The sequence below is a fragment of the Elgaria multicarinata genome, chromosome 15 (genome assembly GCF_023053635.1).
Source record: "Elgaria multicarinata webbii isolate HBS135686 ecotype San Diego chromosome 15, rElgMul1.1.pri, whole genome shotgun sequence".
Lineage (NCBI taxonomy): Eukaryota > Metazoa > Chordata > Lepidosauria > Squamata > Anguidae > Elgaria > Elgaria multicarinata.
In genome coordinates, this window is record NC_086185.1 from 10,917,432 (window position 1) to 10,936,644 (window position 19,213).

Below are 19,213 nucleotides of genomic sequence, written 5' to 3' on the forward strand. Positions count from 1 at the left end.
ACCACAAACCTGTTGAGTTGCACAATAAGAGCAATAAAATGCAGAGCGATCCTATATATGACTTCTCAGAAGTACAACTCCAAGCCAACATGGGAGCTGTAGGATTCTTACAGAATATTTGAAATAAACTATGCCTCCTGTTTAAAAACAAATAATGGACCAGGGCTGTAAAGTATTTGGGTAATGCTTTTTATTAAAAAAAAAAACCACATGCCAAACCCGATTTTAAATTTATGGTTGTATTTTCAGCACGGTCCCTAGTGTAAACAAACAGTCCATCTTTGCAAATTCTCTAGGCTCCTTTTAACTGACAGGATTTATATCTGATAACCCCAAAAAAGAAAAAAAAGAAGAAGAAAAGGGAAGAAAATGTAACCGGATCAGCAGAGACTGATATATGGATACCTGGCTTAAATTTGCTTTTGCTTTTTGAATGTGTCTACTTTTGTCCACCCACCCACCGACCCGCTAACACCTCACTGGACCTTTTGGTATTAAAACCAAGAAACCAAGAATGAAAAAGGCATGAGGCACCTGCTGTACAAATCAATTGAAATCTTGAAAGCCTTTCTCACTTCAAGCGCACAAGAGATGCCCGTAATTGGGGGGAGAAAGTCTAAGAGACCTCATCTACTTCCAACTTTTAAAGTTTATATGTGTCAAGTCATTGACAGCAAAGGTTGACTTCAGTGTTATGGGCTCCCCCAAACTAACCCCCCACCCCACTCACTCCTGCTTCCAACTTCCAGATCACATCAATTAGTTACAGTGTTCTCCTGTAGACTGGAACTAATTTACAGCACTCCTGACGGAAAGGTCTGTGCTTGCTCGAAGTTCCAAATTGTACGATCGGTACTTTATTATAGTTACAAAGACCAAAACACAGGAGGCGGGGTGGGTGTGGGTGTGCCTGCGAAGAACACTGCCGTCTTGATGGAAACTTGTATTTGTTCCTCGGAGAAGAGCGAAGTCCCTACTAAGCACTTGAACCAGTCTGAAAAGATTTGGAGTGGTTTTTTTAAGCTTCCCCTTAAAGTTACATTGACAACTATAGCGAAATTATGGAACTCACTACCACAAGATGTAGGAATGGCCCTCAATTTGGATGGCTTTGAAAAGGGGTTGAATAAATTCCAGGAGAGAAGGCTATCAGTGGCTGCTAGTCCTGATGCCTCTACACTACCTCTAGTACGAGTCGCAGTAAGATTATCTACACCAGCTGCTGGGGAACATGGGTGGGAAGGTGGTTTTGCACTGATGTCCTGCTTGGGGTTCCCCGTTGACAGCTGGTTGGCCACTATTTGAACAGAGTGCTGGTCTGATCTAGCATGGCTCTTGTTACGTTCTTATTTTCTTACGGCATTTATTATTTCATAAAATAGAAGCCAGTGCAGCAATTTGGTTAAAGTATCGGATGGGGACTAGAGATGAATGAGAATTGTGTGTGTTTCTTTCTTTTTTCATGAGAACATAACAAAATGTTCAAATCTCTTCATAAACAGGATGGGAAGAACATGAGATGAAAACTAACTAACTAACTAACTTACAATTGTGGGCAAAAGTGAAATTGACAGTTTCATCCAACCAGGATGAGTCTTTAGCTTTTTGGCCCCTAATCTAGGTGTATTCAGCCATGTTTGTAGTGATGCATAAAGATTTTCACCTTTCTTTTCCTTATCTTTAACAGTTCATCTTTAACAGTTACATCACAGGTAGGAACATCATGATCCTTTCTAGGCTGGGAATACCTGTACCTGCTGAATTTGGCTGGTTTGCAGCAGGGTGAGAATTCTGTTTGGTTCATTGATTGACAATGACTTACCCAAATCTGCAGATTTGTCCATAAATGGGTCAGAAAGGACTTGGGCTAGTTACTCTCTCCCTCTCTTTGTCTGTATCAGCCAGCCTTTCTTCATGTGGTGCCCTCTGGATAATTTGGACTACAATGCCCATCACCATCAACCATTGGCTACACTGCCTGGTGCTGAAGGGAGTTGAAGTCCCCAAAATTGAGGTTCATCTGGTTGGGAAACTCACAGGGTTGAGTTTGACCGTGAAGGTCACCATGAATTCCATGGATAAAAATATAGTGGGGGGAAAATGGGTTCCATTTATTTCCATGGGAGAAAGTCAAGTGGATAAAAATTGAGGGGGGAGAGGTCACACAGAGTTGCCCTCTCCAGGTTTCCTGTGTGAGTGATGTGTAGTGACCATCTCCTCTGCTAAGGCACCAGGTGAAAAAAAATATCTTCCAAGCATTCAGTTAGACTATTGATTTGTTGCTTTAACCGTTCTGTTCTAATCGATGCTTTCTACCCACCCAGCCCATACTTTTATTGCTGTCTTGATTTTGGAATGTTTCTACTTTGATTCTTATCTCTGCTGTCTGCCTTTATTGCTGTTTTATTTAGTGTTGGTGTTACGTTTTGATTGGATGCTTTCCATTTTCGTCATCAGCCACCTTCGAACTTTAATGCTGAAAGCCTGGATATGTTTTACATTAAATAAATTTAAACAACTCATTTTTGGCAATGGGAGGGTGCTTTTTTAAAAAACTAATGTATTTATTACATTATTAAACCACCCCTTCATTCACAAGGGATGCCAAGGCAGAGGACCTGACATTATAAACACAAAAACAAATACTATATAATATTACAAAATAACAGGCAACTATTCAACCAGCAAAGAAACATGTCACTTGACTGAAATAGCATACAAAAATCTAAAACATCCAGGTGAAAGGGAACATTTTGACTTGGTACCAAAAAGAAAGCAAAATCAGCACTAATTCCACCTCCCCTGAAAGTGTATTTCCAAATTCAGGGAGCCAACACAGAGAAGACCCTCTTTTGTAAGTGCTCCTGTTAGGACTCTGAGAACAGCACTCAAGGCCTGCACGGGGTTTTCTTGGAGTCATTTGGTTGATCGCTCACAGCTCCTGGCACAATTGATGATGTAAGTGGCCTGAACTCAGTATTACTATTCACTTAGGCTAGAGTAGGGGCTAACACAAAGTCATCCATTGAGCTTCATGAGTGAGGATTTGAACTTGGGTCTCCTTCTGCTTTCTTTTCTTTTTTTTAAATCAGTTACTTTTAAACTAAATGAATTGTTCTTTGGCTTTGCTGGTTGAAGAGCTATTACTGTTCACTTTGCTTTTTAGTGTGCAATTGTATGTTTTCTAAATTGGGTGTGTGTAGCAGAGGCTGGTGGATTCGATGTCAGTGGGGCAGTGCATCCACTCCGGGTTTCAGTCAGAACCAGCCGGAGCTCTAAATTTGCCATCCAACGTGCTTCACGAAGCAGCTGGGACAGCTCCTTTAGAGCTCTTCCAGCGTTGTGACTGAACACTGGAGCGGATGCACTGCCGCACTGCCATCGGAACCACCAGCCTCAACTGGTTGTTGTTGTGTGTTTTTTTGATGTTGTACACTCCAGCCTGTCATCCTGTGGGTCAGTCGTATGGGATTAATTCCAGGTGTGTGTGTGTGTTTTTTGAGGATGTAGACAATATGCTTGTAAATATTTAACCTACAACATGCTCTCTCAACCCTTGCCTATCCTGGCTTATATAAGCTAGCTGGGAGAGGCTGGTGGAGTGGATCTTCGCGTGATGGAGTGGTACCAGCCACCTTAAAGGCAGCAGTGGTGCATCCAGTCCTGAAAAACCCTTCCTGGATCCAGAGGTTTGTACCAATTACCACCCAGGCACGAATACCCCTTTGAAATGGTGGTGGCTGGACAATTAAGAACGTAAGAAGAGCCATGCTTGATCAAAGCAAGGGTCCATCTATTCCAGCATCCTGTTCACAGTGGCCAATCAGCTGTTGCACAGGAACCCACAAGCAAGGACACAGGTGCAACAGCACCCATCACCCATGTTCCCCAGCAACTGGTGTACATAGGCTTACTGCCTCAGATGCAGGAGGTAGCACGTTGCCATCAGGTCTTGTAGCCACTGATAGCCTTCACCTCCAGGAATTTAACCAACCCCTTCTTTAAAGCCACCTGAATCACTGGCCATCACTAGATCTCGGAAGACTACGTTCTTGGAGGAAACAGATTAAATAAAATTCATATAACTACTACACTACAGTGGCTTGTTGCCATTTTTTTCTGTTCCAGAACTAACAGGTTAAATTGGTTCATTTGACTTTAGGGGGTGGGACGGAACATCATTGTCTTCTACAAATGTAAGTGCCATGCTGGATGAGACCAAGGGTCCAGCTAGTCCAGTCCTCTGTTCACACAGTGGCCAACCAGCTGTTGACCAGGGACCAACAAAGCAGGACATGGTGCAACAGCACCCTCTCACCCATTCCCCCCAGCAATTGGGGCACACAGGCTTACTGCCTCGAATACTGGAGGTAGCACACAACCATCAAGGCTAGCAGCCAACATTTCTCTTTCAAACCTGGCAACAGCTATTCAGATCTCAAGAACTTGAGGCTCATTGTGTTTGGAAGCGATTATTATCCCCATGGACTATTGCAACCTCCATAAAGCCACCCAAAATCTAGTACCCTCCAACTGTGTCAGACTACAACTCCCATTGGGGACGATGAAAGTTAGTCTTATCTGGAGGGCATTGGGAAAGGTAGTTCTGGAAGCCTCCACCAGCTTGGCATCCTCCAGATGTTGGACTATAACACCCATCACCCCTAGCCATGGTTACTAGGATTGATGGGAACTGTATTTATTTTATTATTTTATTTATTCATTATATTTATATCCCCCCTTTCTTCCTTCTTAAGGAACCCAAAGCTATGTACATAATCCTCCTTCTTACGACAAGCCTGTGAGGAAGGTTGAGCTGAGAGTCTGTGACTGGCCCAAAGGAAGACCGTTTTTTTTCCTCAGCGTTTTAACAGTCTAGTAAGTTAATTTTAACTTTGCTGTTTTAAATTTGTATTTTAAATCTGTATTAATTTCTGCATTGCTGCTTGATTTTATCCTGGTTGCATTTTTATATTGTATTTTATAGTACGCTTTTATACTGGTTATTTTATTTTGAATGGTTTTTGTGGTTTTATTTTTTGTAAACCACCCAGAGGGCTTTGGCTATTGGGTAGTATAAAAATGCAATAAATAAGTCCGTCACCCAGTGGGCTTCTGTGGCTGAGTGAGGACTAGAAGCCAGATCTCACAATTCCCAGTCCAACACTCTAGCCACTACCCCACAGTGGCTCACTGTAGTATCTGAAGGGCACCAGGTGGGGAAGGGCCCCCCTACAGCTGCATGTCACGAGCAGGAACACATTTTTGGAGTGATGAACAGCACGTTTTCGTCCTGTTAAGGGAATGCATCTCTACCTGCACATCCAGGCTGATTTAGCATGGCCTTCCTAATAAAACTGGAGCAAAAGTTCAAGCCGCAGCCTGTTGGACCACTAACATACCTTCCTAGGAGTTAAAAGGGCTCAACCGGTGCTTGAAATTGGTTACAGATTCGTCACGATAGGCCTTTTCCTTTATTTGAATGGTAATGACAGGATGGGTTGCTTTGAAAGAGGCAGGTTTCTGATATAAGGAAAACCACTGATCCCTCTCGTCATTTTTCGGAACACACAAATCTTTCGCCCATATAAAGGCAAGAGCCAGTACATTCTGTGGGCTCCGGTTGAATATTTAAACAGTGCATTTTAAAGAAACAAACTTAACTACATTGCAAACACATCAGGAAATGGATTTCTATCACATGTATGGCTGATCCATACACTGAGGCTGACCCTACTTTTGGAATAACTTGTCCCTCGAGTTCCATCAAAGTTTATATATAGGTGCTTCGCCACAGGAAATGCAAAATGTTCCAGCTTGGGGCAATTTAACAGACAGCGCATAGTTGCTAAGACACTGAGCTACATATCCACTGGTTCCTAATTCAAATCTTGCTTCCACCATAAACCCCCTCAGTGGCCTTAGGCAGCTAGATGACGCCTGCAAAGGGCTTTTGAAACCTGAAACTGATATACAAACAGATTAGATATGCACTAATAATACATACACGTACACACGCACGCACACACACACACACACACACACACACACACACACACACACACACAGTTTTAGTTATATTAAATTTTCCTTAATCATAAGCCTGGGAAAGAAAGGGAGAATTTCCAGTTATAAGTAGTGATGGTCACAAGCTTAGATGATTTTTTTTTAAAAGGATTACCGCCCAGAGAGCTTCGGCTATTGGGAGGTATAAAAATTAAATAAATACATAAATTAACAGCTATTAACCATGATAACTTTCAAGTGCAGAAGCAGTCACTCTCTATACCAGATGGTTTTGCAAGCAAGGAAATTCTGATGTTTGACATCTATTAATGTGCAATCCTGTGCATGTTTAGATTCCCAGGACTGTTTTCTGTCCCAACATGCCTACTAGGATTGCTCCCTTAATTTATTTTAGTGACTCATTAAATTTTAAAAAATATATATACTGGGAGCCAGCATAAAATCTAAGAATACAGGACCAGTAAGAAGTTCATGTTTTAGTTTATAAACTGAAGGTCTAAAGAAGATGGAAATTGGGGCAGGGGGTCCCTGAAAAACCCTGCCTCGGCTGTTTAAGTGAGCTTTGCCCATTAAAAAAGAAGGTCTTCTACTCCCCTCTACTGGTTCCACCGGCATGTGTTTCCACGTTGAAGCAATAATCACTGTGGCAATTTATCATTTGAAAAGTGGGAGATACCAAATCCTTGCGCAATATCAGCATCACACCAAATAGCAAAATGGAAAGAAGCAGGATATTTAAATTTTAAAGAATGATTTTTACTATCCCTTTTAGGTGTCATTAATTTTAGCTGAGAAGCACGACTGAATACAAGTTTAGCATTTTTGCTACTACTTCAACGTTTCAGCATGTATTTTTATCTATGCACACTCATTTCCTTTTACAAGACATATCAATACTGCCCCCTCCTCTGCAGCAGAGGAATATCAAATGCAATTGCCACAATACAAGATGACATTCCAAAGATGATATTTTAATTGGTTAAGAAGCATTTCTGAAATCTCTGGGTGGGTTCAATATATATATTCTTTTGTACTTTAAACTGCCCTCCTTCCCTCAATCTTTCACCAATCTTCTTGAAATTCTCAGGGTATGTAAAATCAACATTTCTTTCTGGCACATGTAAATTTCGGCAAGATTGTTGAAACATTTTCGATTTTATGAATGTTAGAATAACACACACACCCCAATTACTGCTTTATATTGGTGGAATGCAGAATCTACTCATTGCTCTTAACTACATGGACACTGCAGTATCCATGCAATATTTTAAGGGAATGTAGGCAAAAGTGTTGAAAAATATATTTTATTCCTTCCGTACTGAAGTGATGATGCCAATATAAGCTTCAAGGTATGAGGAGCACATTGACAACTATCATTTTGATTTATGTCTTGCTACAAGTATGCTTGTTCTAGGATACCATGGAAAGATTATCCAGTGAAGTTTGAACAACTCACAAAAACACATACACAAAATACCATTCTATCCAACTGATCACTTCTCTCAAGTATTGAGAGAATCAGGGGTGATGATCATGTGAATAGCACGCACCACCTCAGTAATTCAACTGTAGATTTCTGCCATAATTTAAAACCCTGCTATATAACTTAAAATTATATACGTTAAGGGTGCTGCTCTTCTTTCAGTATGACGATCCGATGTGACACTTCATAAAATTTTAATCTGGGTCTTTGAAAAGACATCTGCAAAAAATATAACCCTCAACTTCCAAAGGTACTATACAGAACTAGAAAATACACAGAAGGTCACACCACCGCTGAGTTAACATATTTTAGAAAGCGCAGCAAGAAAAAGGAAAAAACCCAGACAAGTGCTCATTAGTGTGCTGTTTAAATATCTAGACAGGTTATAGACAGAGATCGTAGGCAGGCTATAGTTTATGTACATAGATTGCTTTGGAAGCATATGCTGAAGACCGCAGGTCTGACTCTTCCTGTTACACTTGATCACGAAGGCGTGCCAGTCTTTGAGAGAGCTCATCCTGCAGGAATCAGAACAACCACAACATTTAATATGCTACCTAAGGGTGAAGACGTAAATTCTGTAAGACCAACAAATGAAGAGAAAAAAACACTGAGCTCAGGCAAACCTTTGCCAGGCCCAAGCATCTACATTTCAGAATTAAGCTAAGTCTAAACTGCACTACTGAATGTATTACTATTCATTATAAAGGCCCTAAAGTTGTGGGGCTTTTTTAGGCATGGCACAGAGATGTAAAAAAAAAATTGTGTGCCCACTTACAATCTAAGAAGCTCAATACAAGAAGAATGAGGAGAGAACAGAAAAACAAGAAAATTCATTTAGTAGAGAGAACATAAAAAAGCAATAGGACGTTTTCTTTTTAGCTAACTTGTCCCAATATAATGAGACGTAGCTGGATTACATGCAGCAAACGCTGATTCAGGTATATCCGAAAGATTCAATAGTAAGAACACAGCAAGCACTCTTCTATGCCCTTCAGGGAAGTGATACAAAGCAAGGCAAAGCAAAGCAAAAGCGTTTACCTGTTCTGTTGAAGCAACACTTGTACCAACAGAGCCTGTCTGTCCCTGAGGTAGCTCCATATTCAGGTCAAGGCTAGAGTTCAAAAGGAGAGAAACAAAGCTGATCGTGTACACAAGCATTGGTGGACCGTACGTCAACTGCACTTCTTGCCACAAGCCACAAACTGAAAGTCTTGTTCACTTGCATCCCCAGTCTTTAACATATTCACCCCAATGCAGTGCTCCATGCATGCTGTTTAACGCAAATAAGCCAGAATCATGACAATGTTTGTTCTTATGATTCTGGCTTGTTCAAAGAGCAACAAGCCAACATTCCCGTTTGGACATAAGAATAAACAAAACCAGGGCAGAAGGTTCCCTAATTTGTTTAGCTGCTTTTGCTCGCTCATGGTAACCAGAATTCTGAGCATGCCTGGCTTACTGTGATGCCTGAACTGGGTCTATACCATTTCTGTGTTCGACTATTACATTCTGTGAAATAACTTTATTAGAACTTTAAAATTCTCCTGTTCTAAATATTTAAGGGGAGTGGCCGCACGTAGCTGTAGATGTTCTTGTCCCATTCAAAATAGGGATACCACTCTTGGAAAAACATGCGGACAAAAGGTTTAAAATATACGTTAAGTACTAGACTTAAGGAGAATTTTTATAAGATGATGTATAGATGGTATATGTCTCCTTCAAAGTTAGCGAAAATGTACAGGGGCTGTTGGGGAGACTGTTGGAAATGTGAAGAAGGAACCTTTTACCACATGTAGTGGACTTGTAAAAAAGCAAAAACTTACTGGGTTAAAATTCATTCATTAATAAAAAATTTTTTAAAGATAAATATAAAAATAAAACCAGAAGTATTTTTGCTTGGACTTATGGATGATCAATTAAAGGAAAAAGGACTGTTATTCCAATATATGATAACAGCAGCGAGATTACTATATGCACAATACGGGGGGGGGGGGGGGGACCAAGTACCAACAACGGACAAATGGCTTCTCAAGGTGTTAGAGTTGGCGGAGATGTCAAAATTAATGGCATAAGTAAGAGAAAAATCAATAACTTCATTTGCAACGGACTGGAAACTTTTGATAAGGGTACATACAAGAACTGCAAAAGAATGTTTGTTTGTATGTGGATTCTACATATAACTTGTCTTTTTCTTTTCTTTTTTTGGTGGCCTTTTCATTTCTATGTAATCCTGAGCTGGCTAAATAGTAATAATTGACAGCCGCCGTCTGACATGAAGATTGCTTCAAATGGAGTATAGCCTTATGTATATGTGGGGTTTTTTAACAGATGTATTGTATGTGATGTTATGTATTCTGTATTGTTTCCCATTCCCCTATGTGTTTCTGTAGAAAAATAATAAAAGTATTCAAATGCAAAATAGGGATACCACTCTTGAAATGATCTGAATGCCTGGCATACTTCCAAGTAAGGGAAATGGCAGCAGTATTGTTGTTTTCTGAAAGCACAATGCTATACTGTCATGAAGTGAGTGCAATTTCGTTGGCTGCCACTTTGCTTACTGTATCAGTGAAAGCCAAGCACTAGTTGCTACCTCAAATACATTAAAACTGTATTAATTTGCTGGTATTAGAATACCCAATGTTCCAGTCTTTAGAAGTTTACACTCACCCAGCTTCATCAGCCATTTCATTCAGAAGCAGATCCACTTGGTTCTTAAAAAAGGAGAAGGCTAAATCAGCTGAACCGCATAACATAAAAATCACAGCAATATAATAGAAGTGGAGCTTTTGAACTTTGGGTACTTTACCACTAGAGGGAACTGCAAGCATTCACACAGAAAATCTGGTCTCTTGAAATGCTATTTCCAAGAATCTTTAAAACTTATTCTATTTAACCCTGTGCACATTTACATCGGGGTAAAACCTACTGAACTCAGAGGGACTTTCTCCTGAACAAACATGCTAAGGATTGCACTGGGCTACACTCAAATATTTCAAAATAAATCTACTACTTATTGTCAGATGTTTTAATTGCTTTTAGTGGTATCTTTATTTACTACATTTCTATACTGTCCAATAGCTGAAGTTCTCCGGGCCGGTGGACAAGCTGTCTTTCAAGGATGATTGCCTACTGTTCCTGGACTTCTCACTTGAGGAATCCTTGAGAAGCACCCAAGGAAGGACAGAGCTCCCCAGAACACAGTTTGAAATCCACCTTGTTTTTAAAAATAGAACAGATTTCCTAGGCTGCTTCATTCTCTAGCTGAGGCAAAGAAGGTCCAGCTCCAGGGAAGAAGTAAAAGTGCCTCTTAGTCCCACCAGCTCTTCCTTTGAAAGTCTGTTTCACAGGGGCCTGGACAGAGAGTACCTGGGGTGTATCGACCACTGCCTGGAGGCCACTGGGCTGAACAAATACTGGGGAGGTATTCTGCCTTAATGGGGACTTACTTGCGGTGTTGTTAGCGTAGTGGTATTACTCATCGTGTCTTCCATTTGCGCCGTCTGAACATCTAAAGTTTCAAACTGCTGTTCAAATTTGTCCATCAAGGCAGATATCTGCAGGAAAGCATATGGGGGTCAAGCCAGTAACCCACACAAGGTAAAACGTGTCAAGCTAGTAACCGGGGGCAGGGAAATGAACATTTAACATCTGAATTTACCTTTTCTAAGTTCATACTTTTCAATGTAGCATCCATAGATTTGACTACTCCAGCCATCGACTTTGTGACCTAAAAGGGAACATATATAACAACCACGTTTGCATTATGTACTTTAGTTCCATTATTTAACCGGGGTGGGTGGGGGCATTGTGGCAGAAAAGCAACAAAGACATAACGTAACCTAGAATTGCACAGTACTACGGTTTCATTAGTTAGCCGCTTAAGTACACTTGAAGATATTCTTTCTAGACCAGTGGTTCTCAACCTTTTTTGCTCCATTCCCCTTTCACCATTGTTCAGAATATAATTCCCCCCTTCGTAAGATAGTCTAACTCAAAAGGTGCATTCCAGATAATATGCATATAATATTGAAAATCTTTTATTTTTTTCTATATTATTCCCATTTAAAGGGGCAATGCAAAACATGGGCCCTTTTACATTCTCAGCTCCCATGCTTTGCATTGCCCCTTTAAATGGGAAGCTTGAAACTTCTAGGATTGCGAGGGAGGAAGGGAAAAGAGTGCAAAGGCCTGGCTTTTGCAGACGACATGACACTTTTCTGGGACGTTTTTAATAACGTGTAGGAAGACATAATCTACAGGACATCATACCACTCCCCCCCCCCCCCCGGAACCCTAAAACTCCCTCCCCCCCCATTGAGAACCCATGTTCTAGACTATATTTAAGTGAAAGAAATAAATGTGAAATACTACAGAATTTTAAATAATTGCGGAGTATGTGGCAAATATCTATGGATTTGCCTTGCCCGAGCTGTCTAAATGAATAGGAAGAAAACACAGAAAGGTGCCTCAGACTAAATCAGGCAATTGGTCCATTAAAGTCGATGTTGTCTACAATATGGCTTTCTTAGCCCCACTTGGGAGAGGCCAGGGACTGAACTGGGGCCCTTTGCACGCAAAACATGTGCTCTCCCACGGAGCTATGGCCCTTCCCCATTATGCTACACACAGTGCAAAGTGAAATATTTGGCATCTTGCTTTTGTTGCTAGAACACGAGAAAGCTGCTCACCTTGCCCATTGTCACTGCTGTTTGAACTCTCGCTGCCACAGCATCCACCCGAGCGCTCATGCGCAAGAAGTTGATCGCTTGGTTCTTTTGCCGGATTGCGTTTTCTGCATGTATTCTTGCAACTTCCGTATTACCTTTCTGAATTGCCTTTTGCGTAATAATAAAAAGTAGAACACAGCTTTTCAACTACTTCAAAGAGGGGCACTAACAAATCCCAGCTTTCAACAGTCACTTTCAACCCCTAGTACACACAGGGCAATAAGCTGGATAATAGCATATGGTTAACTATCAAGTGATTCCCTGAGCTTTAGGACTTTCATTGTTTGAAAAAAAAACCATGTGGAACGGGTCAGCACTTTGCATTCAAAACCTCAAACTGGCACCTGCCAAAAATAAGTTTCTCGAAGCAAGTGCTAACGGTCCAACTAAGAATCACATCAGATGATCTGCAGCAGGTGAAACTACCCCAACACCCACGTTTATTGAATGAACTCTCCTGGAGACACTCATTAGCTTCTTAATGAGCCAGAAGTGGTACTTGGTTGGAAGGGTTGACAAGAGGGAATCCTGTACTTGTTTATAGATAGAAAAAAGTACGACAACTCCCAGCATTCCTCCAGACCCCCTTTTTTGTCTAAATATACATAGGATTGCACCCTAAAGCTGACAATTTAAAGAATTCAGGAAGATAAAAATCCAGGAAGCTAGCCCAGTACAGTCGACACCAACTGGTAGCAGCTCTCCAAGGCTTGAGGATTTGAAACTGGAGCCTTCTTCATGGCAAACATGTGCTCTACCACTGAGCTGCAGTCCTTCCTTACTGTTGCTGAAGACTCCTTAGCGCACCACCCCCAAATACAACAACAACTTCTACTACAACAACAAAAAGCACTTCGGAAATTACTGCTTTGAAGCCCAAGTGCAGATTAATGTTCAGCCAATATCTACAGATATTTGGGGTAAAGTGGTTTTAGGGGGATTCTGTAAACTAACCTGGAAAACTACATTGATTGTGATTTTTAGATTTAAACATGAGCATATCAAAGCCAGAAAGAGTTTCATCACCAGTATAGCATATTAACAGTGCCAGCTTTTATGTATATTTCCAATGTTACTGCAAAACATTGTCGTTACACACTATAAAACAGAGCAAAGGAGAAATGACCAAGCTAGTTTAATCTCTCACCTTCTTAATTTTGGTTTTTTCAATCTTTTCTTCTTTATCACACTTTTTGGAATTTCTGTTAAGCTCTTTGGCAGCAAACTTTAAGTTGAAGAGATGTTCTATAATTCAAGTTAAGGATGACGCTTAACAAGTGGCATCAATGCTGCTGATAGGCTCAAAGGTTTTATCCAAGGATTCTCAGTAGCAATTTTTGAACACAAAATAGTATCATCCCAAGAAGGTGTTTTCACAGCTCAATGCATGTGCAAACCAAACCTCGGAAATGTTGCTGTACACTGGAAGCAAGAGTGCAGCTTCTCTCTCTCTATTTATTTCAGTTTATAGTATACCCTGCCCCAAATGCTTGGGGGAGATGATAAGAGGTAAAAAAAAATTACAAGATTAAAGCAGATTTTTTTAATAATTACATATACTTCCTCGTCATAAGTAACTCCTGACACTGCCTATTTTTTATATCTTCCAGCAACTAAAATATATTTTAAAAATAAGCAAATGAAAGAAAAAACCCACCCACTCATGAAACCAATAAATACTGCAACTCTACACCCTTTTACTAGGAAGTAAGCCCCACTCAAGGGGTTTAATTCTGAGTAAATATATAGGATTGTAATGTAAAACTCTCTGACACCAGTGTTCCAAAACCATCCTGAAGGGGTGGGTCTCACAGCCTGTCCTGAACACCAACATAGATACCGCCCAGAGAGCTTCGGCTACTGGCGGTATAAAAATGTAATAAATAAATAAATGTTTACAAATGTCTCCCTGGAGGCTGGTCTGTAACCCCAGAGCAATCACTGAAATCCTGGTTTCTAATCTTCTGCTATGATGGCACACACAAATAGGGCATCCAAAGATGTTAACTGGAAATATACAGAGGGAGGTGGTGACAGTGCTCACAAAAGGTAGGTAGATCCTAAACCACCAAGGCCTTCAGAAGATAAGCCCAGTATCTTAAACTGTAAAGTTAACTGAACAGCTAGGGCAACACTGATAGCAACAAAATCATAGTAGGAACACAACTCTCTTAATCTTCCCCAATGTCCTTAAAACATAGTTCTATTAAGCCCACTAATAAGTATCCAGCAAGCTTGTATGAAGAGACAATTTCCACTCAATCTCTTTTATCATGCATTACGGGCACAGAAAGAGAGAGGGCCTGTTCAGATGACACGCTAAGCCATGGTTTGGCTACTAACCCTTTTGCAGCAAATGGTAAGTATGTTTAAACCGTGGTTATGTAGCCACCATAGATAGGAATGGTTCACGTGACATGTTAGGCTATAATGTTTCGCTCAAAATGCTTAACTACCGTGGCTTAGCGTGTTGTCTGAACAGCGTGAGAGAGAGAGAGAGAGAGAGAGAGAGAGAGAGAAGCTTAATGCATTAACCAATCTCATACAATAACTTTGCTGAACTTTTTAACATGTTTTTTAAACTTCAGTATAAGACAACTACTTATACATACCAAGTGAGTCATGTTTACAGCTTTGTTTACCAAATGTAGAATCTACCTTTCCCTTTAAAATCAGAAAGCTAGAACTCCTTACTTGTTAGCATTTCTCACACACATCAGGGGTGTGCTCCTTTGCACACCCAAACATGTCTTGAAGGAATCATAAAGCTCAGGACACTCCCAACAGTGATAAATGAAAAAATGGATGGGGCTGTTTATCTAGGTGCCTTTATTTTACAATAGAAAAATACTTGCTATATAAGCAACAACCCAGACAGAAGGAAAATGGCAGGGGTACAGGAAGAGTCTGGGGAAATAAATTAAATATTTTTCTCAGCTTTCTCGGACTATACAAGTGTGGAGAAACTGTTTCAGTTGCTAGAATAGAAAGACAAGGAAGATGATATCATAGTGTGTCATTAATTTTTTACCTCAGCAGCCATGGGCGAGGCAGAACTACATGCTTTAAGACAGGATTGCTGAACCCTACAAATCAGTGTCTGACCCAATCCTGGATGGGCAGGTGGTTGAAAGGGGAGAAATGGGGAAATCTAAGTAACAGGGAAAGATTCACAGAAGATCTTCAGCCCTGATTTGGGAGGGAGTAAGACAAGGAAAACCCAAGAGGGAACTTGTGCTGTCACTGCCAATCACAGCAAGAACCAAAGGAGTAAACATATGTGTTACAACAAAAATAGAAAACAACAACAAAAATAGAAAGTCTTTAAGGCCCAACAGATTTATTGTGGAAGAAACTTCCATGGACTTCAGCCCGATTTGTCAGGTGCATGAAATGTTATCTGCAGTTGGCTGATTCTCTCTCTCTCTCTCTCTCTCTCACACACACACACACACACACACAGAGGTACAGAGAAAAGTAAAGCTATGAAGACTCCATTGGAAAGAAATGTCCCACACCATGACCGTTTACAATTTCTTTCTCTATGCTGGTGCATGGACATATACAGATATACTACCATTGGACTACAATGCTTTACTAAATGCACAGAGTGGTCACTAGTCTATGAGCTAATATCACAATAAACCTGCAAGCCGTTTAAGATGCCACTGTAAAGGCTTTTCTTTGACATAACAAGTAATAACAAGTTAGAACATTGAACTAGGCCCAGAAAGACCCCAGGTTCAAAGCACCATACTTTATGCCATGCTAAACTACCCCACAGGGTTGCTGTGAAGGTAAAGAGGGGGGGGGGTAATGATTCACATCACCTTCAGCTTCTTGGGAGGAAAGGCGGGAAGTAAATGCAATAACCAAATAATAAATCAGGGCTGGGCAAGTTGTGGCCCTCTAGATGTTTTGGCTTACACCTGTCACACCTAGTCTGCATAGTGAAGGATGATGGGAGTTGTAGTCTGGTGGGCCACAAGCTGCCCACCAAGGAAACACATAATTCTGCAACTCGAAAGACAGGATTTAACTACCCTAAAAAGGCCTCTTGCCCTGTTACTCTCTCACTTACACAAAAGGGACCCTTCCCCTGGACTACAACTCCCAGATTTCCTGGTCATTAGGCATGCTAGCTGGGGATGATGGGAGATGTGGTCCCCAAAAAATCTGGAAGGGGAATGCTGGATTAAGGAACGCTTTGCACCTCACACACAGACACCGCCAACAACTCCCCCCCCCCAAAAAACACCTGTCACTCATGGCGAGAAGCACCAATGGGGAGAAAGGTTTACTCTGAAGCCCCGCCTACTCGAAGCACACAGCTCAACGGCTCCCCCTGCCGTTGGGGGGAGGTAAAGGGTCCCAGGGCGAGCCACGCCCCCTGTCAATCAGCGACAGGGCGGGGCTTCTTTTGCCCACCCCCACCCCCGAACGCGTCAGCCTCCCCCCTCCCCCGCCGTGTTTCCCCCTCAGGCACTGTCGTCAAGGATACTCTCCATGTTGGACATGGCGGCGGCGCAGGCCCGGGGTACGAGGGTGGGCTTCGACTCGAGCGCGGCTCCCGCTCCTCAGACTCCTGGGCTGGTTGTTTTCCTCTCAGAGACCCGCTTCCTGCTTCCTCCTCCGCCCAGCGAGACGTCTCCCCGCCCCCCGGCATCCTGTCACGCGCACACAGGGCGGGGCCCACACCCAACCGACAAGGGGAAGAAAAGCAGGGAAGCCATGAGGGAAGGAGGCAGCCGCGCATGCGTCCCAAACCCTGTCCAATGAGAGCGCGCGGCTTCTGAGGGGGACTCAATAACCAACAACCAATCAAGTTCCCGAGCGGAGTTTTTCCCCCGCCGCCTCACCCGCCCCAGCCAATCGCGGTTTAGTTCGGCTGATGGCATCACCCGCTGTTAAGGTGCCAGCGGCTCTTGTTTGTTTTGATTGGGCCTTTCCATCACTGACCCCTACAGGCAAGCAGGGGAAACTGCACGGCTCAAAAGAAACCAGTTTTTTTAAAAAACAAAAAACTACAACTCCCATAATTCCTGTTCCTTGCTCTCGCTCGCTGAGGCTTATGGGAGTTGTAGTACAACGAATCTAGAGGGCGCTGGGTTGTCTAGAGTAACGTTTAGCACGTTTGGATTTATTTATTTTTTAAGTGCCCCAAAATGTACATAGGAAATGGAAATGGTCATAGGACCTAAGAAAGCTCCTGAATATCATGAAATGTTATTCAAGCTATTTAAAAAATGTTGCTTTTCTTTCCTTTCCGCTCAAGATGTTAATGCGCCTGGAACATTTTCCTAGGCTTTATGGGGCACACAGGGCATAGCTAGACCTAAGGTTTATCCCTGGATCATCCAGGGGTCAAACCTGTTCATCTTGGGGATGAACTCAGGGGATTCAGTGCTCAGGCAGGGGCGAACCCTGGATGATCCCAGGATAAACCTTAGGTCTAGCTGTGGCCACAGTATATGCGTTTATGCCGTGCAAAGAGCCTGAAGAAGGATCAAAACGGAATAACTGCGCGATCCTATGCATTTTAATTGGGAAGTAAATCCCTCTGGTTTCAAGGAGCATATTTATCCCACTCACCTTCATTCGTTTAGAGCAGGCTACACTAATCTGGTGTGTGTTGGACTGCAACTCCCATCATTCCCAGACAGCTTGGCTAGCTGGTAATGCTTGGAATTGCAGTCGAACACATCTCTACACTACTGCTTTAAAGCGCTTTATAACAGGTTTGACAACTGTTGGGGCCCAAGACACACTGCATATACAGTTTTCAAAACGTTTTCAAAGTGCTTTAAAGCGCTTTAAAAGCAGTAGTGTAGATTCCCCATTGTGGGAAAGTATGAAATTACATCAATGGTCTATTTTACCCAGTCCTGTGTTTGTGTGAGAGAGTAAAACCTTATAATTATTTAGAGGGAAATAAGGGAAGCTTATTTAGAGGGAAACGTATAATATCTTCCTTTTAACATATCAGTAGTATTAACTTTTATACATTTATGGAACTTTTAATATAAATTCTTAGGCCATAGCTAGACCTAAGGTTTATCCCTGGATCATCCAGGGGTCAAACCTGTTCATGTAGGTGACACACAGGGGATCCAGTGCTCAGGCAGGGGCGAACCCTGGATGATCCCAGGATAAACCTTAGGTCTAGCTGTGGCCTTGGTTTCTCTTATTTTAATTCTTTGTATTAAAACGAACCTTTTTACATATTTGTGGGCACCTTCTAATGGAAACCTTTTTAGTATCTTTTGTATTTTACTTCTTTGCATTGTAGAGTTTTTGTGTGCTTACCTGTATTGAATCTGTAAAGCTGATATGACCATGATGGTTGAAACAACAAATAAAGTCGTATTATGTCCATACTTATTGTAGTACTTTGGCTATTTCAGTACTTTAGCAGTGAGTATCGTCGTCAATAGAACAATACAGGACTTGTAAAATTGTTGTGTATTTTAAATGTTTAATGTTTTATTATTGTTATATATCACTTTTGTATATTTCTTTTCATAGGTTTTAAAATATAAAACCTATATAAGTATGATAAATAAAAAAATAAATAAATAAAAATAAATAAAATGTATACGTTTTAAGTTTTGTAAGGCCGCCTTGAGGCCCAGTATTGGGCAAAAGGCAGGGTACAAATAAAAATAAAAATAATAACAATAATAATAAAATAGACAGGAAGGCAGTCTGCAAACTTAAAATGTAGAGAAACCCACAGGGTGATTTTTGACCCCATTTGCGGGTGTGTGTGGATCATCTCCCTAAGTGCTAGCTGCCTATAATGTAAAATCAAGAATTTTTAAGATGTATTGATTCTGTACTAATGTTGTTCCAAAGGGAGAGGCGGGTAAGAAATATTATTATTATTATTATTATTATTATTATTACACTGGAAGCTATGGAATAGTAGGTACATATAATAATAATAATGAAGGCTGCAAACCTGTACCCA

General features: G+C 41.3%; 1 protein-coding gene across 1 annotated transcript; it reads right to left on the reverse strand.

The window, feature by feature from the left end:
• Positions 1–6,977: 6,977 nt before the first annotated feature.
• Positions 6,978–16,894, reverse strand: CHMP1B (charged multivesicular body protein 1B). Its single transcript, XM_063141709.1, has 8 exons — positions 16,745–16,894; positions 13,391–13,488; positions 12,205–12,351; positions 11,175–11,243; positions 10,963–11,070; positions 10,184–10,227; positions 8,552–8,624; positions 6,978–8,028 (listed from the first exon to the last, which is right to left on the reverse strand). The coding sequence occupies exons 1-8, from the start codon at positions 16,758–16,760 to the stop codon at positions 7,984–7,986; spliced, it is 600 nt and encodes a 199-aa protein (XP_062997779.1). The 5' UTR covers positions 16,761–16,894; the 3' UTR covers positions 6,978–7,983.
• Between the last annotated feature and the right edge of the window lie 2,319 nt (positions 16,895–19,213).